The sequence below is a fragment of the Lepidochelys olivacea genome (assembly GCF_965140295.1).
Source record: "Lepidochelys olivacea isolate rLepOli2 genome assembly, chromosome: 5".
Classification (NCBI taxonomy): domain Eukaryota; kingdom Metazoa; phylum Chordata; order Testudines; family Cheloniidae; genus Lepidochelys; species Lepidochelys olivacea.
In genome coordinates, this window is record NC_140415.1 from 88879356 (window position 1) to 88901681 (window position 22326).

General features: G+C 40.9%; 1 protein-coding gene across 1 annotated transcript in view; it reads right to left on the bottom strand.

The window, feature by feature from the left end:
- Positions 1–22326, bottom strand: part of LRRC2 (leucine rich repeat containing 2) — a 126943-nt gene that overhangs the window by 43369 nt on the left and 61248 nt on the right. Inside the window, exon 5 of the mRNA XM_084628102.1 lies at positions 7667–7823. Coding sequence (XP_084484228.1) covers positions 7667–7823 — 157 coding nt within the window. The remainder of the gene's footprint in view (positions 1–7666; positions 7824–22326) is intronic.

Here is a 22326-nt window from a genome sequence, read left to right on the forward strand (position 1 = left end):
CATTGAGCTGTAGATGTGTGGAGGAAGAACACATCGAGTCCGATGGGAAAGATTTCTTTCAGCATGGACCCAATTACTTCCTGGCTTTAAAACAGGAGTAACTCCCATTGAAGTGAATAGGAGTTGGAATCATTTAGACCAGAGGAGAATTTGGTCCCCGCCAGGAAATGTTTGCAAAAATTTCTCGCCATCCCTACTACCATTTCTGCTCCACTGGCGGGTGGAGTGTTAATGTACATCAGGCTTCTGAGGCCCATTGGTGTTTTAAGCCCTTTGTTGTCTAACCCTGCTCAGGGTAGATCTGCAGGATGCAGCATTACCACTGGTGAAGCTGAACTGGTGATAGCAACAGTGAGAAATCTTAACAAAATTGTCCTACTGGAACAGCCTGATTGAGCGGGATGAGGGGGACAAGCACTGCTGTATTTGTGTCTCCTTCCCTCTAAAACCAAACCTTATGTACCAGGCCTAGCCAGCCCTGAGACTGATCAACCAGAAATGCAGCCCATTTATGTAGTCCTATAGGGATACTCCCCGTTTTTGGCTGCATGGAACTGATCAGGATTTGGCCCCACATGTGTCAATACTTCATTCAGATGGTGTTCAAGCATAAATTCACAATTAAAAAAAAACCACAATAATAAACTTGTGGCTGGTACAGCTTTGTGGTTGACTTCTCTTTATGAGGCTAGTGCACTGAGTTTTCCATTCCATAAAAAATATAAATTAGAGCATTAAACAGCTAACATCTTCTTGTATTTTCCAAGCAGAGGCAGTTAAAGCAGTAATGAAACCCATAGTTTCCCTGGCAATTTCATGTCTAAGAATATTTTATTTTTAATTAGAACCTGCTATGCCATCACAGCTGTTGCATGAGATACCATATATTCTCATTGCAATTTTTTAAACTCATTATTTAAAAAAATTAAACCCAGTAATTAAACTCTATAACTTTTAATTTTTAATATGCAAAGCAGCACAATAGTGATTGCCATGCCACTTGAAGATGTAGACAAGCCTGCATTAGAGCTTCTAAGGGGGTGGCTAAGAGAGTAAAAGTAGACAAAATTATAAAGTAGTTTTTATCACCTAAGGACATTATTCTTCACCAATGTTCTTCCACCCCTATAATCCGACAGAAAACTGCAAAGCAGGTGTCTGCATTGGTCTGAAATAGTCAAGCCAAATTAGCTGGACACAAGAGCTTCTTTTGGTCCATTAAATGGTAAATTATCTCTTTTCCTCATCCTCTCTGGTACACCAGTGATTCCAGCCTCGTTTCATTTCAAGGAGTATAAACTCTATAGCTTACTGATGACAATTTAAATGTCAACATTGTTCATTATTTCACTGCTAATCAAAGTATCCCAGAAAAAGAGAGGGATTATGATTTCTTGAACAATCTACTTTGGCATCAGACTGTGGCATAACAAATAGGCAACGCTTGGGGTTGTGGGTGGTGCTTCAGAAAGTAATATCATTTTTTAAAATTATCATTATTATTTAACAAAGTGACCTTTGTTAGTGAAATTTTGCCCTTTGTCCAGTTTCTATGTATCCACATGTAAAATTTTGGATTTAAAAAATCAGAAGGCCAGTATCAATCCCATTTGCAATTGCGCTAATTTTCATGGACATGTTGAGATATTATCTTTGGGATGCGGGAGGGGGTCTAGGGTCAGAGGGTTCCTGATATGGTAGTGAGTCAAAGAGAACCTAGAAGTCCCTTTCTAGCAGAATGTGTGGAAGGGGAAGATAAGGAAGTCCATTTGGGTTGGAGGATGGAGACAGACTCCACCTGGGGAAAAAGAACTAAGAGTAAGAAACCATTTGTGAGGACTGAGGAGGAAGTTCAAGGAATCAGAGCGGTGCAAGGAGTGGTGGGAAGAAATCTCTGGGGTGAGGACAGGGCAAATGTGGGGGTTTGATTTTATTTGTTTTGAGAGGAGGGAATTTGATGGATCAAAGCTCCATATAAACTTTATCTGACTATGATTTTTTTTTCTGAACAGATAAAATGGAATACCAATTCTAATCTCTCTGTGGATCACCAAAACAGTTGTATTCTTCTGGGACAATGGAGATCACAAAGTCCAATACAAAGTGTGTGGAAACCAGGGAGAAAGCATTCTTAGTGGAAGGGATCTAGCTGTCAGATTAACATCTGGAGAAGGTCAGAGGAATCCGGAGTCTAATCACCTTTAAGAAATGCAGCAAATTCTTTCTATTTGATAAAGCTTTTCTACACTCACCCCACCCAGATCTTCCTATTATTTAAAATGAGAGTAGAGCCAGGTACGTCCACCAGGGGATATTTCTTTTACCAGTTTATTTTATCTGTAAGGTTCTGAGATACTACAGTGATGGGAGGTAGCATAAAACCAAAAGATAAATCAATAGATACAATTTTTTTAGCAAAGAGAGTTTACATAAAGAGGAGTGTGCATGTCAGAATTCACAGTGGGAGCTCTGATTTATACAGTGCCACTATCTGAAGCCCTTGGAAGTAAATAAGCACATTTTTATTTATTTATTTTAATTGACCTTGGCAAAGTCCCTTGCTGTCCAGAATGCAGAGGGGGTTTATTTGTTTGGGTTTTTACATTTTAGTGTATTATTCACCTTCTTGATATCTTAAGCAAATTAAAAGATAGATTAGACAGACAGATAAGATAGAATATAACACGTGTGGAGAAGACAGCCATGGGAAAAATCGTCTTATGACAACCTCACTTCCCCTCTGCCCATAAATCCGTGTCTCCCAGTATTTATTATAATATTCCAAACCTGTGAGCAGCTGCAAGCAACTGCCACTTTTTAAAAAGTCAACCTGCCAGAGAAATGTTTCCACCTTCCCCCAAATGGAGTTTTTCTTCAAATGTTACCCTCCTCTGGACAATATTCAGTATTGAACATGTGAAAAAGTTAAGATCTGCTATCCTGTACCTCCTCTGGACTATATAACATTGGAAAAGGGGGGTTAAGTTCCCAGCTTAATTCTGGAAGCTCACTGAGATAGCACACTGAGAATTTTAGGTATTTCAAAATCCATTTTAAAATGTAATTTGTTATTTTTTTCCCACTCAAGAGTTTTGTGCAACTGGATTCATGGTACATGTCTATAAACGTCTAGTTTAGACAGAGTCATGTGGTCTCATCATTGAAGCTAACAGATGTCTTTCCATTGGCTTCAGTGGACTTTGGATCACGTTCATAGTGAATTCCAATGGGGAGTTCCATATGCAAAGTTTACTTAAAAGCCAAAGCATTTACAATCAAAAGGGAACACTGTAAACAATTCTCTAAAGCCATCCCTGTAGCAGCATGTTTCATTCCGTACTGCGAATTATCATGAAGCTACGAACAGAGTATAGAGTATTCACCATGGTTCATAAGTTTCCCAGGGTTGCAACAGGAGCATAAAACAGCAAACTTGAAGTTGCAGCATCAAGGAGGCTTAAGTCCAACCTAATGAAGATACCTTGATACTTGCTAGCAGTTATTTTGCTATTGTTATTTAATTTACTTCTAAAAATACCCCTGATTTAACAAGTTTTTTATGTTCTTATAATGCTAGAGTTAATATTGCCAAACTGGATATTATCTATGCAAATACAGTACCCATGATTACTCAACCTGAAATGGAAAAAAAAAACCACCCTGATTTCTACAAGATTGGGTATGTTTAAGGGAGATGATAATTTGTGAATTACAAGTCTATAATTCACATATCATCAACAGCATGATCAATTTAACTGCCACTTTAATGGAAGTTTTCACTTCCTTTTTAAACTTACTACCAAGTGATGGAATGTTTGTCAAAGGAACAGAATAAACAACAGGGAATAATGTCACTGAGAGCTATTTTTAACAGCTCAATGGTGCAAGAAGTAGTTGTTTCCCTAAGAACAACTCCTACCAGCGGTTATCCACCAGCAAGGATTGAAGCCAGGACTTTCTATACCAAAGCACAACTCTCCACCACACGAGCTGAAGGAACAGCTCTGCTAGGTGGTAGCAAACTAGCCATTAGAGCGAGGTAAACACATTCAGGTCCTGCTTCAGCAAAGAGATTAAGAGTGTTCGTACATCCCATTAACTCAATGGGTATTAAGATCACACTTATGTGGTTTCAAAACTGATGTCTCAGCCAGCATGTTATATAGTCAAAGAAATTTTAAAAGCCAAGCTGCTTTTTTAGACTAAAGTACATTTTCTAGATTTCAGAGTAACAGCCATGTTAGTCTGTATTCGCAAAAAGAAAAGGAGTACTTGTGGCACCTTAGAGACTAACCAATTTGTTTGAGCATGAGCTTTCGTGAGCTACAGCTCACTTCATCGGATGCATATCGTGGAAACTATGCATCCGATGAAGTGAGCTGTAGCTCACGAAAGCTCATGCTCAAATAAATTGGTTAGTCTCTAAGGTGCCACAAGTACTCCTTTTCTATTTTCTAGATTAGACTTGAACTAATTGATTACATGTTCCATCCCGCCCCCTCCCCAAAAAAACAAACAAACAAAAAAAGCCTATTTTAGAGAGAATATCAAGATTTCACAGTTAAAATCAGGCAATGCCAAAGTTAAGGTTGAACACACAATCTTAACTCCGTTCCCAAAAAAACACTCTAATTATATGACTACATAGTACTTTTAAAATAATGCAACACAATATCCTACAATTCTTTTATTTAAAAAGCAAAATACAGCTTTGTGTATAGAATTTCTTGGGGATTTTCTTGAAACAAAAAAATCTATAATGTGAAAATTTGGCTAGATATCCCCCCAAATTTCCATCCCATCTAGTTTACGAGGTCTGCAGGAGTGACCCTCTGCCAGCCTGGCTCACCTTAGGAAGTCAGTTGTCAAGGGCATTTTTCTGTTTATACCTGCCAACACGCACAGAGGTTTGCATGGAAAGCTTAAAGTTTTCCACTTGCATAAAACCTGAGTAATCAGTTCTAACAGGTAGATTGCAAAGTTATTAGGGAGATGAAATCCTCCCCCTTAGCTGGTATTCTAGTTTATATTTTGAAATAGCAGCAGCAGCCTCTTCTCATGAGGCACCTGATACAAAGGGACCCAAATACTCCCATTTACTTTAATGGGTTTTAGATCAGGCCCTTATGTCACAGACAATTACACCACAAGATCTGGATTGCTGGGATGCACAGCCCATCCATTATCACGGCCTTCAAGACCAACCTATGCACAGTTGACCTGTAGACTTTTCCACTGCAGGTAAGGGTTGTGCAGACACCCCTCTTGTCTGCTGTGCAGACAGTCGCCCTCAGCACAGGGCTTATGTGGTGTGGACCTCACACTGGCATAGTAGGGCCCCAAACCTTCAAAACTCAACATTATGCAGTGAGACCACACAAAGCTAAGCACCGCTGAAAAAACACAAAACAGAACTTAATTGGTAATTATACACCCCACACAGTCCCTACACACAGGGCTGAATTTCAGGCATAGAGCAGAGAAACTGCAGCTGCTATTCATAGATTTCAAGGCCAGAAGGAATCATTGTGATCATCTAGTCTGACTTCCTGTGTAACACATGTCATAGAACTTCTCCAGAATAATTCTTTCAGTGGTAATTGCATGAAAATCACTGAAGGCAAAATTTAGTCCAATGAATGGATTTTTTAAAAAAAGATAATTGGTTGGTAGCAAACAAATCTGAAACTTTTTATCCTCATTTACCAAAGTAGGTCTTGAATGGCTTCAAAATCATCCTTCTGTAGAGAACAGGTCATGCCAGTAATACCTGCTTTTATGTCTTTATTCCTTGAAACAAATATTATTACTTTTCTTCATCAGCTTTGATGTGCAGGACTGACTTCTTTGTTAATATCCAGTATCACCACAGACTGAAGAAACTCTAATGGCCTTTACCTGCTTCAAATGGTTAAGCAGTGGTAATTTTTTAATATGGGATACAATAGTCTAGGCAGTCCTGTCTTTAGTTAATTTAAGACAACTATGGTTCACCATTTTTTTCATGGTACCTCATATAGAATCTAATTTTGGAATCATTTTTCCCCCTATTCCCTACTGCCGCCTTGTGGAATGTTTCCACCAATTAAGCCCACTGGCCTATGTCAGTTTTAAGGTTAAAATACAGATAAAACAGCCAGACTGTGAGTTTTTATTTTATGTTCATAATCTCCTCCTTATGTCTTGTTTATGATTTGTTATACTATTTAGCCACCGGAATGCCCCTATAAAATATTTTTTTATGTCAGTGGGCAATTATCTATATAAAATACAATGTAAATAAATAAATAAATCAAAAGTATCAGTGTTACTCTACCAGCTGGGAAAGCCAAATTTGGCAGTGAACTCCAAGTACCAAGTCTCTAACTAAAAGAAATAGAAATAAAAGCTAAGGCCAGGTCTCCACTAAAAAGTTATGTTGACACAGCTTCATTGCTCAGAGGGGTGAAAAATCCACACCCCTGAGCAAAATGGCTAAGCCAACCTAACTCCCGGTGGAGTCAGCGCTAGGTCAATAGAAGAATTCTTGGGAGACAGATTAACTGCCATGACTGTGCTACAGCTCTGCTGCAGTGTTTCCAGCAAAGATTGCATAAGATTCTGGGACAGATAATTGAAAAGAGGGAGGTTTCATTTTTTAAATCCTGTTTCTCCTTTACTTGAATGAATATACTGGCATTGTATATAGCTATATATATACTGACACCCCAGTTGGGTCATCTGCAGGGCATGGACCTGGGACCTCTCGATCTCAAAGCACGAGTCTCTACGGCCAGAAGAGTAGGTAGCAATAGCAGACTCAAATCTCTCTGCCTGGCCTAAGCCCTAGAGTAGGCTACAGCCTTACTGTGTTGGTGTGGTTTGTAGCTGCACAGAGGGTTTCTTCTGCTTTGATAGTACCAGTTCCAGCAATGTTCCTCATTTTAAGTATAACAAAGCTCTCTCACACTGGTAGCATCTTTCAAAAACAAAATACAATTTTGAGAGACCACTGTAAACCACTAAAAGGCCAAATAGTATGAGCATGGGTTTAAACTTAAAAGTAATAAAAGCCAGACTATATGAGTTAAGAATTAAATTCGGTCTTGAGCAAAACCCCTGGTTGCCTGGATTGGAAATAGCCCTTTTTTTAAGATCCCTTCACTACTGAGGTGAAATGGATGGATTAAAAAAAGGCGTTTATCCAAAATTATATGTTGTGGGTTTCCCCATTGCTAGTATCTGAATTTTTATTTTATTTATTTTGTGTGTGTACGCGCGTGCACTTTACCTTGTGTGTTTCAGGCTGGTGTTCCGTGATGTTGCTCTCATTGTTGATAACCTAACAATGGGCCATAAAATGCTGTCCATTCTGAAGTAGAACTTAAAAACAAACAATGCACCATAGAAACCAAAGTCACTGCCGAACAACTTAACAATAGGTGAGTGTCATTCTCTCTTTATTTTGGCCAGGTTTGACTGCAAAATATCATACATGATTCAGTACATATAAAGTATCAGAAAAACAGTAAACATCCAGACATAACTATTTGCTGAAAACAGTAGAGAGAACATATTTTGGGACTGGGTCGGTCTATATTTACAAGAAGGAGCTTCATGCCAATTGACCACCATGCATTTGCACATTTAACCACAAAATTAAATAGCAAAATACAAATCAACATACCAATTTCAACTGGAAGATGTGTGATCTGGTTATTTGATAACTCCAATACTTTCAGCTCTTGAAACAGGGCAATGTAGGCTGGAATGGTTTGTATCTGTGTTTTGTAGATATGCCATTCTTTCAGATGTGTCTGTTCTTCCAATGAATCTGGAAATTCCTGTAATTAAATGAGATTACATAGATCAAAAGCATTTGGCTAGTGTTTTATTTTTCCATATTTCTGAATTAAAGCCAGGCTAACATCTACCCTCTTAATTTCCCTTGGTTCTCTTGGGGTAGGATGGTACTTTGTTAACATCCTTTCCAGGAGTTTGCCTTCTAGGAGGAGCATTGCCACTGCTCATTGCTACCTAAATTGGTTTACAACAGACAGTCTGAACTGTGGGTCCTGTCCTCCCAGTGATCATTTAATCATCCTATCCAGGTACTTTTGTAAAGTGTATTTGGTCAATAGGGCTGCAATGCATAGTGCACATCATTTCCAATTTATTGCAACAGGATAGTAAATATTGTCTTTGCAAAGAAGTTAAAAACAAAGGTGTTGAACGGACTTCAAAAGAGTGCAGACAGATCGCCATCCAAAGCCACTAGGTCAGATTTTGCCTTTTAGTATACACACACAACTCCCAGTTACTTCAATTAGACTTCTCTATGTAGAAAACTGATGGCAAAATTAGGCTCACTTGTTGGAATTCAACAGAACCTTCTTCTGGAAGGCTTAAGTGCTACCATAACCAGCAAGGCAGGGAGTGTGACTTGACAAACCAAGAACTTCCCCACAAGTAGAGAAAGCCAGGACTCACCCAGCATACAGGAGTGACCAAAGTCACTATGAGAAGTCAGGTTTCAAGTAGCAGCCGTGTGAGTCTGTATCCGCAAAAAGAAAAGGGGTACTTGTGGCACCTTAGAGACTAAGAAATTTATTTGATCATAAGCTTTCGTGAGCTACAGCTCACTTCATCGGATGCATTCAGTGGAAAATACAGTGGGGAGATTCATATACACAGAAAACACGAAACAATGCGTGTTACCATACACACTGTAACCAGAGTGATCAGGTAAGGTGAGCTATTACCAATTCAGCAGTCTCTCACTGGAGTCTGTTTTTGAAGGTTTTTTGTTGAAGAATTGCCACTTTTAGGTCTGTAATCGAGTGACCAAAGAGACTGAAGCATTCTCCAACCGGTTTTGAATGTTATAATTCTTGACGTCTGATTTGTATCCATTTATTCTTTTACGTAGAGACTGTTCAGTTTGGCCAATGTATATGGCAGAGGGGCATTGCTGGCACATGATGGCATATATCACATTGCTAGATGTGCAGGAGAACGAGCCTCTGATAGTGTGGCTGATGTGATTAGGCCCTATGATGGTGTCCCCTGAATAGATATGTGGACACAGTTGGCAACAGGCTTTGTTGCAAGGATAGGTTCCCGGGTTTGTGGTTCTGTTGTGTGGTGTGCGGTTGCTGGTGAGTATTTGCTTCAGGTTTGGGGGCTGTCTGTAAGCAAGGACTGGCCTGTCTCCCAAGATCTGTGAGAGTGATGGGTCGTCCTTCAGGATAGGTTTCAGAGTAGCAGCCGTGTTCGTCTGTATCCACAAAAAGAAAAGGAGGACTTGTGGCACCTTAGAGACTAACAAATTTATTTGAGCATAAGCTTTCGTGAGCTACAGCTCAGGATAGGTTGTAGATTCTTGAAGATGCATTGGAGAGGTTTTAGTTGGGGGCTGAAGGTGATGGCTAGTGGCGTTCTGTTATTTTCTTTGTTGGGCCTGTCCTGTAGTAGGTAACTTCTGGGTACTCTTCTGGCTCTGTCAATCTGTTTCTTCACTTCAGCAGGTGGGTATTGTAGTTGTAAGAATGCTTGATAGAGATCTTGTAGGTGTTTGTCTCTGTCTGAGGAGTTGGAGCAAATGCAGTTGTATCGTAGAGCTTGACTGTAGACAATGGATTGTGTGGTGTGGTCCGGATGAAAGCTGGAGGCATGTAGGTAGGCATAGCAGTCAGTAGGTTTCCGGTATAGGGTGGTGTTTATGTGACCATCGCTTATTAGCACCATAGTGTCCACGAAGTGGATCTCTTGTGTGGACTGGACCAGGCTGAGGTTGATGGTGGGATGGAAATTGTTGAAATCATGGTGGAATTCCTCAAGGGCTTCTTTTCCATGGGTCCACATGATGAAGATGTCATCAATGTAGTGCAAGTAGAGTAGGGGCATTAGGGGATGAGAGCTGAGGAAGCGTTGTTCTAAGTCAGCCATAAAAATGTTGGCATACTGTGGGGCCATGCGGGTACCCATAGCAGTGCCGCTGATTTGAAGGTATACATTGTCCCCAAATATGAAATAGTTATGGGTGAGGACAAAGTCACAAAGTTCAGCCACCAGGTTTGCCGTGACATTATTGGGGATAGTGTTCCTGACGGCTTGTAGTCCATCTTTGTGTGGAATGTTAGTGTAGAGAGCTCCTACATCCATAGTGGCTACGATGGTGTTTTCAGGAAGATCACCGATGGACTGTAGTTTACTCAGGAAGTCAGTGGTGTGTCGAAGATAGCTGGGAGTGCTAGTAGTGTAGGGCTTGAGGAGGGAGTCTACATAGCCAGACAATGCTGCTGTCAGGGTGCCAATGCCTGAGATGAGAAGTCAGTGAAGGTGATGACCTTAAACTGGGGAAGGAGAGGGAGGGAATATTTATTTCTGCATATGTTGATGGTTGTTTACTGTGAGTGTTGCCTAAATAAGGATGTGGGTATTCTCAACAAACCCACTGTATGAATATTCAATTTGTCTTGGAGAAAGAGCAAAAGCCGTGGACTTATTCACAAAGCAACTCCCTAAGACTTTATTCATGAGCAATGGAAAAAGAATGAATGTGTTTCAGCTGAGTCTGCATGGATCAATTAATGTACAACACATTAGTTTGCTTTAGTAATCACACCTCCATAGAGTGCATTACATCACCGTTATATTGACAAGCCATTATTTACACAATTAGGCATCTAATGTTAGGCACCCTGATTTGACAACTTTGGCCTCACTAAACTGTAGAATTAAACATTCACTTCTGTGCAAAAGTTTGCATTCCTATATGCCTCAGAATTTAAGCATAGCAAGTCGCTCCCTTAGTTTTCACTATAAAAATATTTAATGTTCTCATGCTAGTTTGAATGTTGGGTTTCTTCAGTCTTGAACTCAAATAAGTTTAGTCATAGAGGCCACAAATTCAGTAAATGCCAAAAGCAGATTTTTATTTATTAGCACATGAGTAATCTCGTGCTCCTTTAATAAAACATATGCTTAAGTCTTATTGACTTCAGCATGTGCTTAAGTATTTTGTTGAATCAGGTCCAGAATAGTCTGGTCCTTTGAGATCTGCCTTTTAGCATTTATCAATGTTTCCAAATTTGTCTCCTGCTGAGAAGGAATATAGGGTATGTCTACACTGCAATTAAAACCCTGTGGCTGGACCATGGCAGCTGACTTGCGCTTGCAGGTGTCAGGCTAAGGGGCTGTGTAATTGCAGTGTAGACTTTTGGGCTCAGGCTGAAGCTTGGGCTCTAGGACCCTGCGAGGGGAAGAGTGAGAATTCGGGCACTAGCCCGAGCCCCAACATCTACACCACAATAAAGAGCCCTGCAGCCAGAGTCAGCTGGCACAGGCCAGCTGTGAGTCTCTAATTGCTATGTAGACATACCCACTGGGACCGAAGAGTGCAAACTCTTTTTAACTTGGTCATACAGCAACATAGCAACCCTGGGTCAAAATCATGGGTAAAATTTTCAGAAGTGTCTACGTGACTGGGAAGTCTAAATTCCATTTTCATAAAGTGACCTGGGCACTTAGGAGCCCAAGTCCCATTGACTTTCACTTTCTGAAATAGGATTCCTAAGTGCTTTTGCAAATGTTACCCCCAAATCTTTCTTTTGGCTCCAGGAAGCATGGAAATAGTGTCTTTAAACAGCTCATAAATTAGAAGCAATTTTTGCCTTGCCAATTTCTAGAATTATTTCAAATACTTGGCAAAGAATTTGCTACTGGGGTCATTTTCAAAACTCCATTCAGTTTAACCGATGTGTTTCAGGCATTTTGAATGATGGGGAGTGCAGGTTTTTTAAGCCTTTGAATTCATACTAAATTGTTTTAGTTAATTGGTTTTCAATTCTGACCAACTTTTCATGGTTTGAATTATGCAACAAATACCCTAAACTTGGGTCAGATAGAAATCAGTTGATAAAGATGAAAACTAGGTAATTTTAGACCCTATTTTTGTAAAGTAGCATATCATCTAGCAGTCTTACTGCTAGGTTTTATATCATTCTGCAGTGGTAACATCTGAAATAAATAATCTAGCTGAGGCGCCATCACCAGCTCTGCAGCAGTAACTCTGCCTCATAAAATGAGTTTTCATAGTTTCCACCTTTACTCCCTTTAAATCTTTGTGTGTGGGTTTGGTTTTGTTCTTTTAGAATTTTACATTACAAAGGCAACTTTAACTGTGAAGGCCACAATTTTAAGTTGTTTTTAAGATCAGAAACCTCAGTGTTTCTTTAAATTTGTTAGCTTCCCCAAAAATATTAATAAGGTGATATATTTTAATAGGTTCCTCCTAAGTCCCTTCCAACCCTGATATTCTGTGATTCTGTGAATTAAGCCCCAGTTATAGTGCTACTTATGTACAGCTAAATCATTCATCTTAACGTGATTAGCAGTACATTGAAACAGACATTCAAATGTTGACCATTGGGATTTTTTTTTAAAGAATAATTTAATGCTAGTTCTAATTCCATTACTTCACATATATATATATATGTAAATCTGCAGACATTGAGTCTATATGTAATTCTTTTTCCTCTTCTCTTTTTGATATGGATTGTTTCATTTTTTGCTTCATTTGCCCAGGAGGTATATACCATATTTTGATCTATCTTATATATTTGTCAGTTTATGGCAGTTAAAAAATAAAGTGCCTGAATTGCCTCAAGGCTGGTAATGAGAAATCTTTCTAAAGTCTTGTGGAAGATTAACCCACCCTTTCCTTCCCCCCAACCCCTCCAACTGTGCAGTAGTTATTTTTATATCTATTATAAATAAATAAATTATAAAGGTTCAAACTATTACTGCTCTTCTTTCATCTCATTCTTGATTTTCCCCACCATTATGGGCTACACTGAGACTTAACTTGGAGCTTTAACTTATGGGGTAACACATACTTGTACCAGCCAAGGAGGAGCTCTCAGAAGGAAGTGGCTGGGTGGCCCAGTAGGTAAGGGGCTCACCTAGGATTTACAAGATGCAGGTTTAAAGGCCTTCTCTACAACATATGACTTGTGTGACGTTGGGCAAGTCACTTAGCCTTTCTGTGTCTCAGTTTCCCATCTGTAAAATGGAGATAACAGCACTTCCTTACCTCACTGGGGTGTTGTGAAGATAAAGACTGTGAGGTGCTCAGATAGGATGGTAATGAGGGCCATATAAGTAGCTAGAAAGATTTGAGACACTCCATTTAGTTACAGTTCCTCCAGAGCTCCTCTTTGGCCTGAGGGTTAGACGGACGTTGCATTATCCCTTTACCAAAGCCAAAGTACTTCTCTTCCCCCACTGGCTGGTGCATACTCCTCTCCTCATCCACATCATTCCCACTTGCTTGTGAGGGACAGTCTTTGGCATGCTCTCCTCCCACCCCAGAGGCAAGGTTCAGATAGCTGCTGCATGGAAGTTGGGAAGAGTGGATGGCAGAGAGAAAGTACATTAAACTTCTTTGTTCCCTGGCTCTGCTGTGACCTAGCTCTATTGCTATCCTTCACTGGTCTGCCATTTCTTTCCATCTTGTACAAATTCTCCTCACATCTGTTATTCCTAATTCATCAAAGTGAGCACTGAGGGTGAAATCCTGGTCCTATCGGAGTCACATGGCAAAATTCCCATCAGCTTTACTGAGGCCAGTATTTCGTCCTGAATATTCTCCATAAGTAAAAAGATAATCATGCAAAACCTTTTTCTTTTGTTAGAGATAGACTGATCCAACATGCTGGGCTTTACTCTGCTATCTCAGACACAGATCCCAGCCATCTGACTCCTTCATAACTTTGTGAATGAATAAATAATAATTTAGTGATTTATTCCATTGTCCAGAATCAATCTGAAAGGCTTAGAAAATTTTACTTATCTTTCATTAAGAACTAAGGATTGCTATATTAGTGTCAAGTAGGGCTCTCAAGCGATTAAAAAAATTAATCACGATTAATCACAACTGTTAAACAATAATAGAATACCATTTATTTAAGTATTTTTGATGTTTTCAGATATATTGATTTCAATTACAACACAGGATACAAAGTGTACAGTGCTCACTTTATATTTATTTTTGATTACAAGTATTTTCACTGTAAAAAAACCAAAATAAATAGTATTTTTCAATTCACCTAATACAAGTACTGCAGTGCAATCTCTTTATCATGAAAGGTGAACTTACAAATGTAGAATTATATACAAAAAACCTGCATTTAAAAATAAAACAATGTAAAATTTTAGAGCCTGCAAGTCCACTCAGTCCTACTTCTTGTTCAGCCAATCGCTCAGACAAACAAGTTTGTTTACATTTGCAGGAGATAATGCTGCCCACTTCTTGTTTACAGTGTCACCTGAAAGTGAGAACAGGCATTCTCATGGCACTGTTGTAGCCAGCATCGCAAGATATTTACGTGCCAGATGCGCTAAAGATTCATATGTCCCTTCATTCTTCAACCACCATTCCAGGGGACATGCATCCATGCTGATGACGGGTTCTGGTCGATAACAATCCAAAGCAGTGCAGACTGACACATGTTCATTTTCATTATCTGAGTCAGATGCCACCAGCAGAAAGTTTATTTTCTTTTTTGGTGGTTCGGGTTCTGTAGTTTCCGCATTGGAGTGTTGTTCTTTTAAGACTTCTGAAAGCATGTTCCACACCTCATCCCTCTCAGGCCATGTCTACACTACAAAAGTACTCTAATTTTACAGAAGTCAATTTTTGGGAACAGATTGTTTAAAGTCGAGTGCATGCGTCCACACTAAGCACATTAACTCGGCGGTGTGCGTCCACAGTACCGTGGCAAGTGTCGACATTCCGAGCAGTGCACTGTGGGTAGCTATCCCACAGTTCCCACAGTCTCCACTGCCCACTGGAAATCTGGGCTGAGCTCCCAATGCCTGATGGGGCCAAAAATTTGTCACAGGTGATTATGGGTAAATGTAGTCAGTCAACCCTCCCTCCCTCCATGAAAGCAACGGCAGACAGTCATTTTGTGCCCTTTTCCCTGGATTGCCTGAGCAGATGCCATAGCACGGCAAGCATGGAGCCCATTCAGCTCATGCTCATGCCTGCAGCAGTTATGACCATTGTAAACACCTCGCGCATTAATGTGCAGTTTATACAGAACCAGCACCTGAAAATCCAGGAGAGGAGGCGATGGCAGCGCGGTGATGAGGACATGAACACAGATTTCCCTAAACCGTGGTCTGTGGCAATTTGGAGATCCTGGTGTTAATGGGGCAGGCTCATGCCATGGAATGCCGATTCTGGGCCCGGGAAACAAGCACAGAGTGGTGGGACTGCATAGTGTTGCAGGTTTGGGATGATTCCCAGTGGCTCTGAAACTTTCGCATGCTAAGGGTACTTTCATGGAACTTTGTGACTTGCTTTCCCCTGCCCTGAAGCGCAAGAATACCAAGATGAGAGCAGCCCTCACAGTTCACAAGTGAGTGGCAATAGCCCTATGGAAACTTGCAATGCCAGACAGCTACCAGTCAGTAGGTAATCAAGGGACGTTTTACCAACGTCAACGTGGGATGGCCGGGAAAGGTTCATGACGCTCGCGTCTTCAGGAATTCTGGTCTGTTTAAATGGCTGCAGGAAGGGATTTACTTCCCAGACCAGAAAATAACTGTTGGGGATGTTGAAATGCCTATAGGTCTCCTTGGGGACCCAGCCTGGCTCATGAAGCCATACACAGGCACCCTGGACAGTAGTAAGGAGCTGTTCAACTATAGGCTGGGCAAGTGCAGAATGGTGGTAGAGTGTGCATTTGGACGTTTAAAGGGTCGCTGGCGCAGTTTACTGACTCACTCAGACCTCAGCGAAACCAAAATTCCCATTGTTATTGCTGTTTGCTGTGTGCTCCACAATCTCTGTGAGAGTAAGGGGGAGACGTTTATGGCAGGGTGGGAGGTTGAGGCAAATTGCCTGGCCGCTGAATACGCACAGCCAGACACCAGGACAGTTAGAAGAGCACAGCAGAAAGTGCTGCGCATCAGAGAAGCTTTGAAAACCAGTTTCATGACTGGCCAGGGTACTGTGTGACACTTCTGTTTGTTTCTCCTTGATGAAAACCCACCCCCTTGGTTGCCTCTAAATTCTCTGCAAGCCACCTGCCCTCTCCCCTTCGATCACAGCTTGCTTGCAAAGGAAATAAAGTCACTATCATTTAAAAAACATGTATTCTTTATTAATTGATTATAAAAATAGAGAGATAACTCACAAGATAGCCCAGGTGCGGGGGAAGGAGGGAAGGAAAAGGCCACTTCAAAACTTGTTGAATGACAGCCTTCTGTTGCTTGGGCTGTCCACTGGGATGGAGTGGTTGAGTGCCCAGAGCCAAGCCCCCCCTGCATTCTTGGGCATCTGGGTGAGGAGGCTATGGAACTTGGGGAGGAGGGAGGGCAGTTAAACAGGGGCTGCAGTGGCAGTCTGTGATCCTGCTGCCGTTCATGAACCTCCAGCAGACGCTGGAGCATGGCCTTTTGATCCCGCAGTAGTCCCAGCGTTGCGTCATGCCTCCTCTGATCTTCCTGCAGCCACCTCTCCTCACGTTCATCGGCCGCTTTCCTGTACTCTGCTATTGTGTCCCTCCACACATTCTGCTGAGCTCTGTCAGTGCCGGATGACTGCATGAGCTCAGAGAACTTTTCATCGTGTGTGCATTTTTTTCGCCACCTTATCTGAGATAGCCTTTGGGATGGAGGAGGGAGGCTTGAAACATTTGCAGCTGCTGGAGGAAAAAAGGGAGTGAAGTATTTAAAAAGATACATTTTACAGAACAATGGCTATACTCTTTCACGGTGAACAACACTATTCACATTACATATCACATGTGATTTTGGTACAAGGTCGCATTTTGTATCTTATATTGAGTCCCTGCAGTTTTGGTGTTAGAGATCACACACGCAGTGCCAGGCAACAGAATTCGGCTTGCAGGCAGCCATGGTAAGACATAGTCTTTTGGTTTCTGCAACCTTCATAACAGCTGCGCCCTCTTCTCCCATACCAAGCAAAGCACGTTGAATTGGCCATTTAGTGCTGTGGTTTTCCTGTTAACGTGCAGCAGCAGAAACCAAACTAACCTTCCCCCAACATCCAATTCTCTGGGATGGTTGCTTTACCCCTCACCCCACCGCGTGGCTGGTATCAGGGAAGATTGCTGCTAGCCAAACGCAAACAGCCCAGCACCAAAGCCCTCCCACTCCCACCGCATGGCTAACTGTGGGGAGGATTTCTTTTCAGCCACAGGCAAACAGCCCACTAGGAACGGCCACCTCTGAATGTCCCCTTAATTAAATTCCCCGATTTCAACCAGGTTACCGTGAACGATATCACTCTCCTGAGGATAACACAGAGAGATAAAGAACGGATGTTGCTTGAATGCCAGCAAACACCGGGACCATACACTGCCAGGCTTTGTCATGCAATGATACCAGATTACTTGCTACCAGCATGGCGTGGTAAAGTGTCCTGCCATGGAGGATGGAATAAGGCGGCTCTCCCCAGAAACCTTCTGCAAAGGCTTTTAAAGTACCTCCAGGAGAGCTTCATGGAGATGTCCCTGGAGGATTTCCGCTCCATCCCCAGACATGTTAACAGACTTTTCCAGCAGCTGTACTGGCCACGAATGAATCCCAAGTCCTCAGGGCTACTTAATCATTAAAAAACGCTTGCTTTTATAACTCAGGGGTTGTACCGTATGATTGGAGAATTGCTAACATAGTTCCTATTTTTAAGAAAGGGAAAAAAAGTGATCCAAGTAATTATAGGCCTGTTAGTTTGACATCTGTAGTATGCAAGGTCTTGGAAAAAATTTTGAAGGAGAAGGTAGTTAAGGACATTGAAGTCAATGGTAAATGGGACAAAATACAACATGGTTTTACAAAAGGTAGATCGTGCCAAACCAACCTGATCTCCTTCTTTGAGAGAGTAACAGATTTTTTAGATAAAGGAAACGCAGTGGATCTAATTTACTTAGATTTTAGTAAGGCGTTTGATACTGTGCCACATGGGGAATTATTAGTTAAATTGGATAAGATGGGCATCAATAGGAAAATTGAAAGGTGGATAGGGAATTGGTTAAAGGGGAGACTACAACGGGTCCTACTGAAAGGTGAACTGTCAAGTTGGAGGGAGGTTACCAGTGGAGTTCCTCAAGGATCAGTTTTGGGACCAATCTTATTTAATCTTTTTATTACTGACCTGGGCACAAAAAGTGGGAGTGTGCTAATAAAGTTTGCAGATGATACAAAGCTGGGAGGTATTGCTAATTTAGAGAAGGACAGGGATACCCTACAGGAGGATCTGGATGACCTTGTAAACTGGAGTAATAGGAATAGGATGAAATTTAATAGTGAGAAGTGTAAGGTCATGCATTTAGGGATTAATAACAAGAATTTTAGTTATAAGCTAGGGACGCATCAACTAGAAGTAACGGAGGAGGAAAAGGACCTTGGAGTATTGGTTGATCATAGGATGACTATGAGCTGCCAATGTGATATGGCTGTGAAAAAAGCTAATGTCGTCTTGGGATGCATCAGGAGAGGTATTTCCAGTAGGGATAAGGAGGTTTTAGTACCGTTATATAAGGCACTGGTGAGACCTCACCTGGAATACTGTGTGCAGTTCTGGTCTCCCATGTTTAAGAAGGATGAATTCAAACTGGAACAGGTACAGAGAAGGGCTACTAGGATGATCCGAGGAATGGAAAATTTGTCTTATGAAAGGAGACTCAGGGAGCTTGGCTTGTTTAGCCTAACTAAAAGAAGGTTGAGGGGAGATATGATTGCTCTCTATAAATATATCAGAGGGATAAATACCAGAGAGGGAGAGGAATTATTTAAACTCAGTACCAATGTGGACACAAGAACAAATGGATATAAACTGGCCACTAGGAAATTTAGATTAGAAATTAGACGAAGGTTTCTAACCATCAGAGGAGTGAAGTTTTGGAATAGCCTTCCGAGGGAAGTAGTGGGGGCAAAAGATCTATCTTGCTTTAAAATTAAACTCGATAAGTTTATGGAGGAGATGGTATGATGGGATAACATGGTTTTGGTAATTAAATATTCATGGTAAATAGGCCCAATGGCCTGTGATGGGTTTTTAGATGGGGTAAGATCCAAGTTACCCGGGAAAGAATTTTCTGTAGTATCTGGCTGATGAATCTTGCCCATATGCTCAGGGTTTAGCTGATCGCCATATTTGGGGTCGGGAAGGAATTTTCCTCCAGGGCAGATTGGAAGGCCCTGGAGGTTTTTCGCCTTCCTCTGTAGCATGGGGCACGGGTCACTTGCTGGAGGATTCTCTGCTCCTTGAGGTCTTCAAACTACAATTTGAGGACTTCAATAGCACAGATATAGGTGTGAGGTCTTTTTTAGGAGTGGTGGGTGAAATTCTGTGGCCTGCATTGTGCAGGAGGTCGGACTAGATGATCATAATGGTCCCTTCTGACCTAAATATCTATGAATCTATGAATCTATGTATTAGATTTTAAAAGGTACACTCACCAGAGGTCCCTTCTCTGGCTTGCTTGGGTTGGGAGGGTATTTCAGTCAGGGTGGTAAAAAGATCCTGGCTGTCGGGGAGAACGGTGTGCTGTGTGCTCTCCTCAAGTTCCTCCTCCTCCTCCTCATCTTCCCCATCCGCAAAATCCTCAGGCATGGCAGAGAGTACCCCATCATCAGAGTCCACGGACAGGGTGGGGTAGTGGTGGTGGCCCCCCCTAGAATTGCATGCAGCTCAGCGTGGAAGCGGCATGTCTGGGGCTCTGTCCTGGAGAGTCCGTTTGATTCTTTGGTTTTCTGGTACACTTGTCTGAGCTCCTTAAATTTCACGCGGCACTGTGTTGCATCCCTGCTGTGGCCTCTGTCTGCCATGGCCTCGGAGATTTTTGGAAATGTTTTGGCATTTCATCTTTTGGAACATAGTTCTGATAGCATGGATTTCTCTCCCTATACAGCGATCAGACCCACAACCTCCCGTTGGGTTCATGCTGGAGCTCTTTTTCGATTCTGGGACTGCATGGTTACCTGTGCTGATGAGCTCGCCTGGCCAAACAGGAAATGTGATTCAAAAGTTCCTGGGGCTTTTCCTGTACACTTGGCCAGGGCATCTAAGTTCAGAGTGCTGTCCAGAGTGGTCACAATGGTGCACTGTGGGATAGCTCCCAGAGGCCAATACCTTCAAATTACGTCCTCACTAACCCTAATTTGAAATGGCGATGTTGATTTCCCTCGTTGGGGAGGAGTACAGAAATCAGTTTTAAGAGCCCTTTATGTTGAAAAAATGGCTTCATTGTGTGGATGGGTGTAGGGTTAATTCAATTTAATGCTGCTAAATCCAACATAAACTCACAGTGTACACCAGGCCTCAGATTTTGGAAGGCACTTCAGATTCTTAAACCTTGGGTCAAGTGCTGTAGCTATCTTTAGAAATCTCACATTAATACCTTCTTTGCATTTTGTCAAATCTGCAATGAAAGTATTCTTAAAATGAACGTGTGCTGGGTCATCATCCGAGACTGCTATAACATGAAATATATGGCAGAATGCAGGTAAAACAGAGAAGGGACATACAATTCTCCCCCAAGGAGTTCAGTCACAAATTTAATTAATGCATTATTTTGTTTAAGAGCATCATCAGCATGGAAGCATGCCCTCTGGAATGGTGGCCGAAGCATGAAGGGGCATATGAATATTTAGCATATCTGGCACATAAATACCTTGCAATGCCCGCTACAAAAGTGCCATGAAAATGCCTGTTCTTACTTTCTGGTGACATTGTAAATAAGAAGACGGCAGAATTATCTCCTGAAATGTAAACAAACTTGTTTGTCTTATCAACTGGCTGAACAAGAAGTAGGACTGAATGGACTTGAAGGCTCCAAAGTTTTACATTGTTTTGTTTTGGAGTGCAGTTATATAACAAAAAAAAAAATCAACGTTCGTAAGTTGCACTTTCATGACAAAGAGATTTCACTACGGTACTTGTATGAGGTGAGTTGAAAAATACTATTTCTTTTGTTTATCATTTTTACAATGCAAATATTTATATTCAAAAATAATATACACTTTGATTTCAATTAAAACACAGAATACAATATATATGAAAATGTAGAAAAAATCCAAAATATGTAATACATTTCAATTAGTATTCTTTTGTTTAACAGTGCAATTAAAACTGTGATTAATTGTGATTAATTTTTTTTCACAAATGTTATCACAGAACGTCTCGATTTTGAAAAACTATTTAAAGGCAATACCCCAAGGTACCCACCACTTATTTAAGTATCACCAGTGAGAACAGAATCTACCTACCAAACCGACAGCCTGGATCCAAATACCTCCCTTAGTTTTGAGAAAGTTTGGAGCTGGTTCCAAACTTTAAAGACTCAGACCCATCTCTACTACCTAACCAGGGCAGGTTCTTCATGATCTCAGAAAACATCTGTGGGTGTATAATAATGATATAATGATGAGACAGAATTTGTCCCCTCTGGTGTGGTTATTTCACATAACAAAACTTGACTTATTATGGCAAACACATAACTCACTGTCACCAGCAGGCTTGGACTAACAAATGGAAGTAGTCTCCTTACTGAGTCACAAAGTAACTGAAAGTTGCAAAGTAAACCTGAGAGAATAATTTGCAATAAATTATTTATTCTGTGAATTTCATGTATTTTAATCTTCATAAATTGTACCTGAGGTCATGATTTGCTCATAAATAATTATTGTACTGTAGCTCATTAGCAAGCAGTTTGTTGAACGCATTTGATATTCAAGCTTTTTTTACTGGACATGTACTGTTGGAAATAAGGGTCAAGATCCCCAGCTGGCATAAAACAATATAGCCAAGATATGGTCCATGGTGTGTTTCAGTTCTCTTACTGCCTGACTGGATGAGCATAGGCACTTTTTCTGGTGCTAATGCTGACAGTCACAAATTCAAAAGTTGCTTTTCTTGAAAATTTTCCAACATTCTCTTAAAATTTGCTGATTCCACGAACCCTTCTTGATGGTAAACTGCTTTCTGTGAATAACTAATGAATGAAACACTTAGAGGGCAAGAAGCCAATCAAAGTAAATTCATTAAATAATTCAAATAAATATTCATGGCATTGGTCTTGTTTTTACAACCTTCACCCATCTGCAGTAGCTAAAGCTTTCTCTGAAGAACTTATTTAATTCAGTAGGTACACGTTTGTGGTAAAATCACAAAGAATCTCAGCTAAGAGCTTTATCAACCGGTTGTCAATCTCTGCTAGGTAGCTGATTCAGACACGTGTTGTTAAGAGTCTAAAAGAACTATGTCATAAATATAAAGGGAAGGGTAAACACCTTTAAAATCCCTCCTGG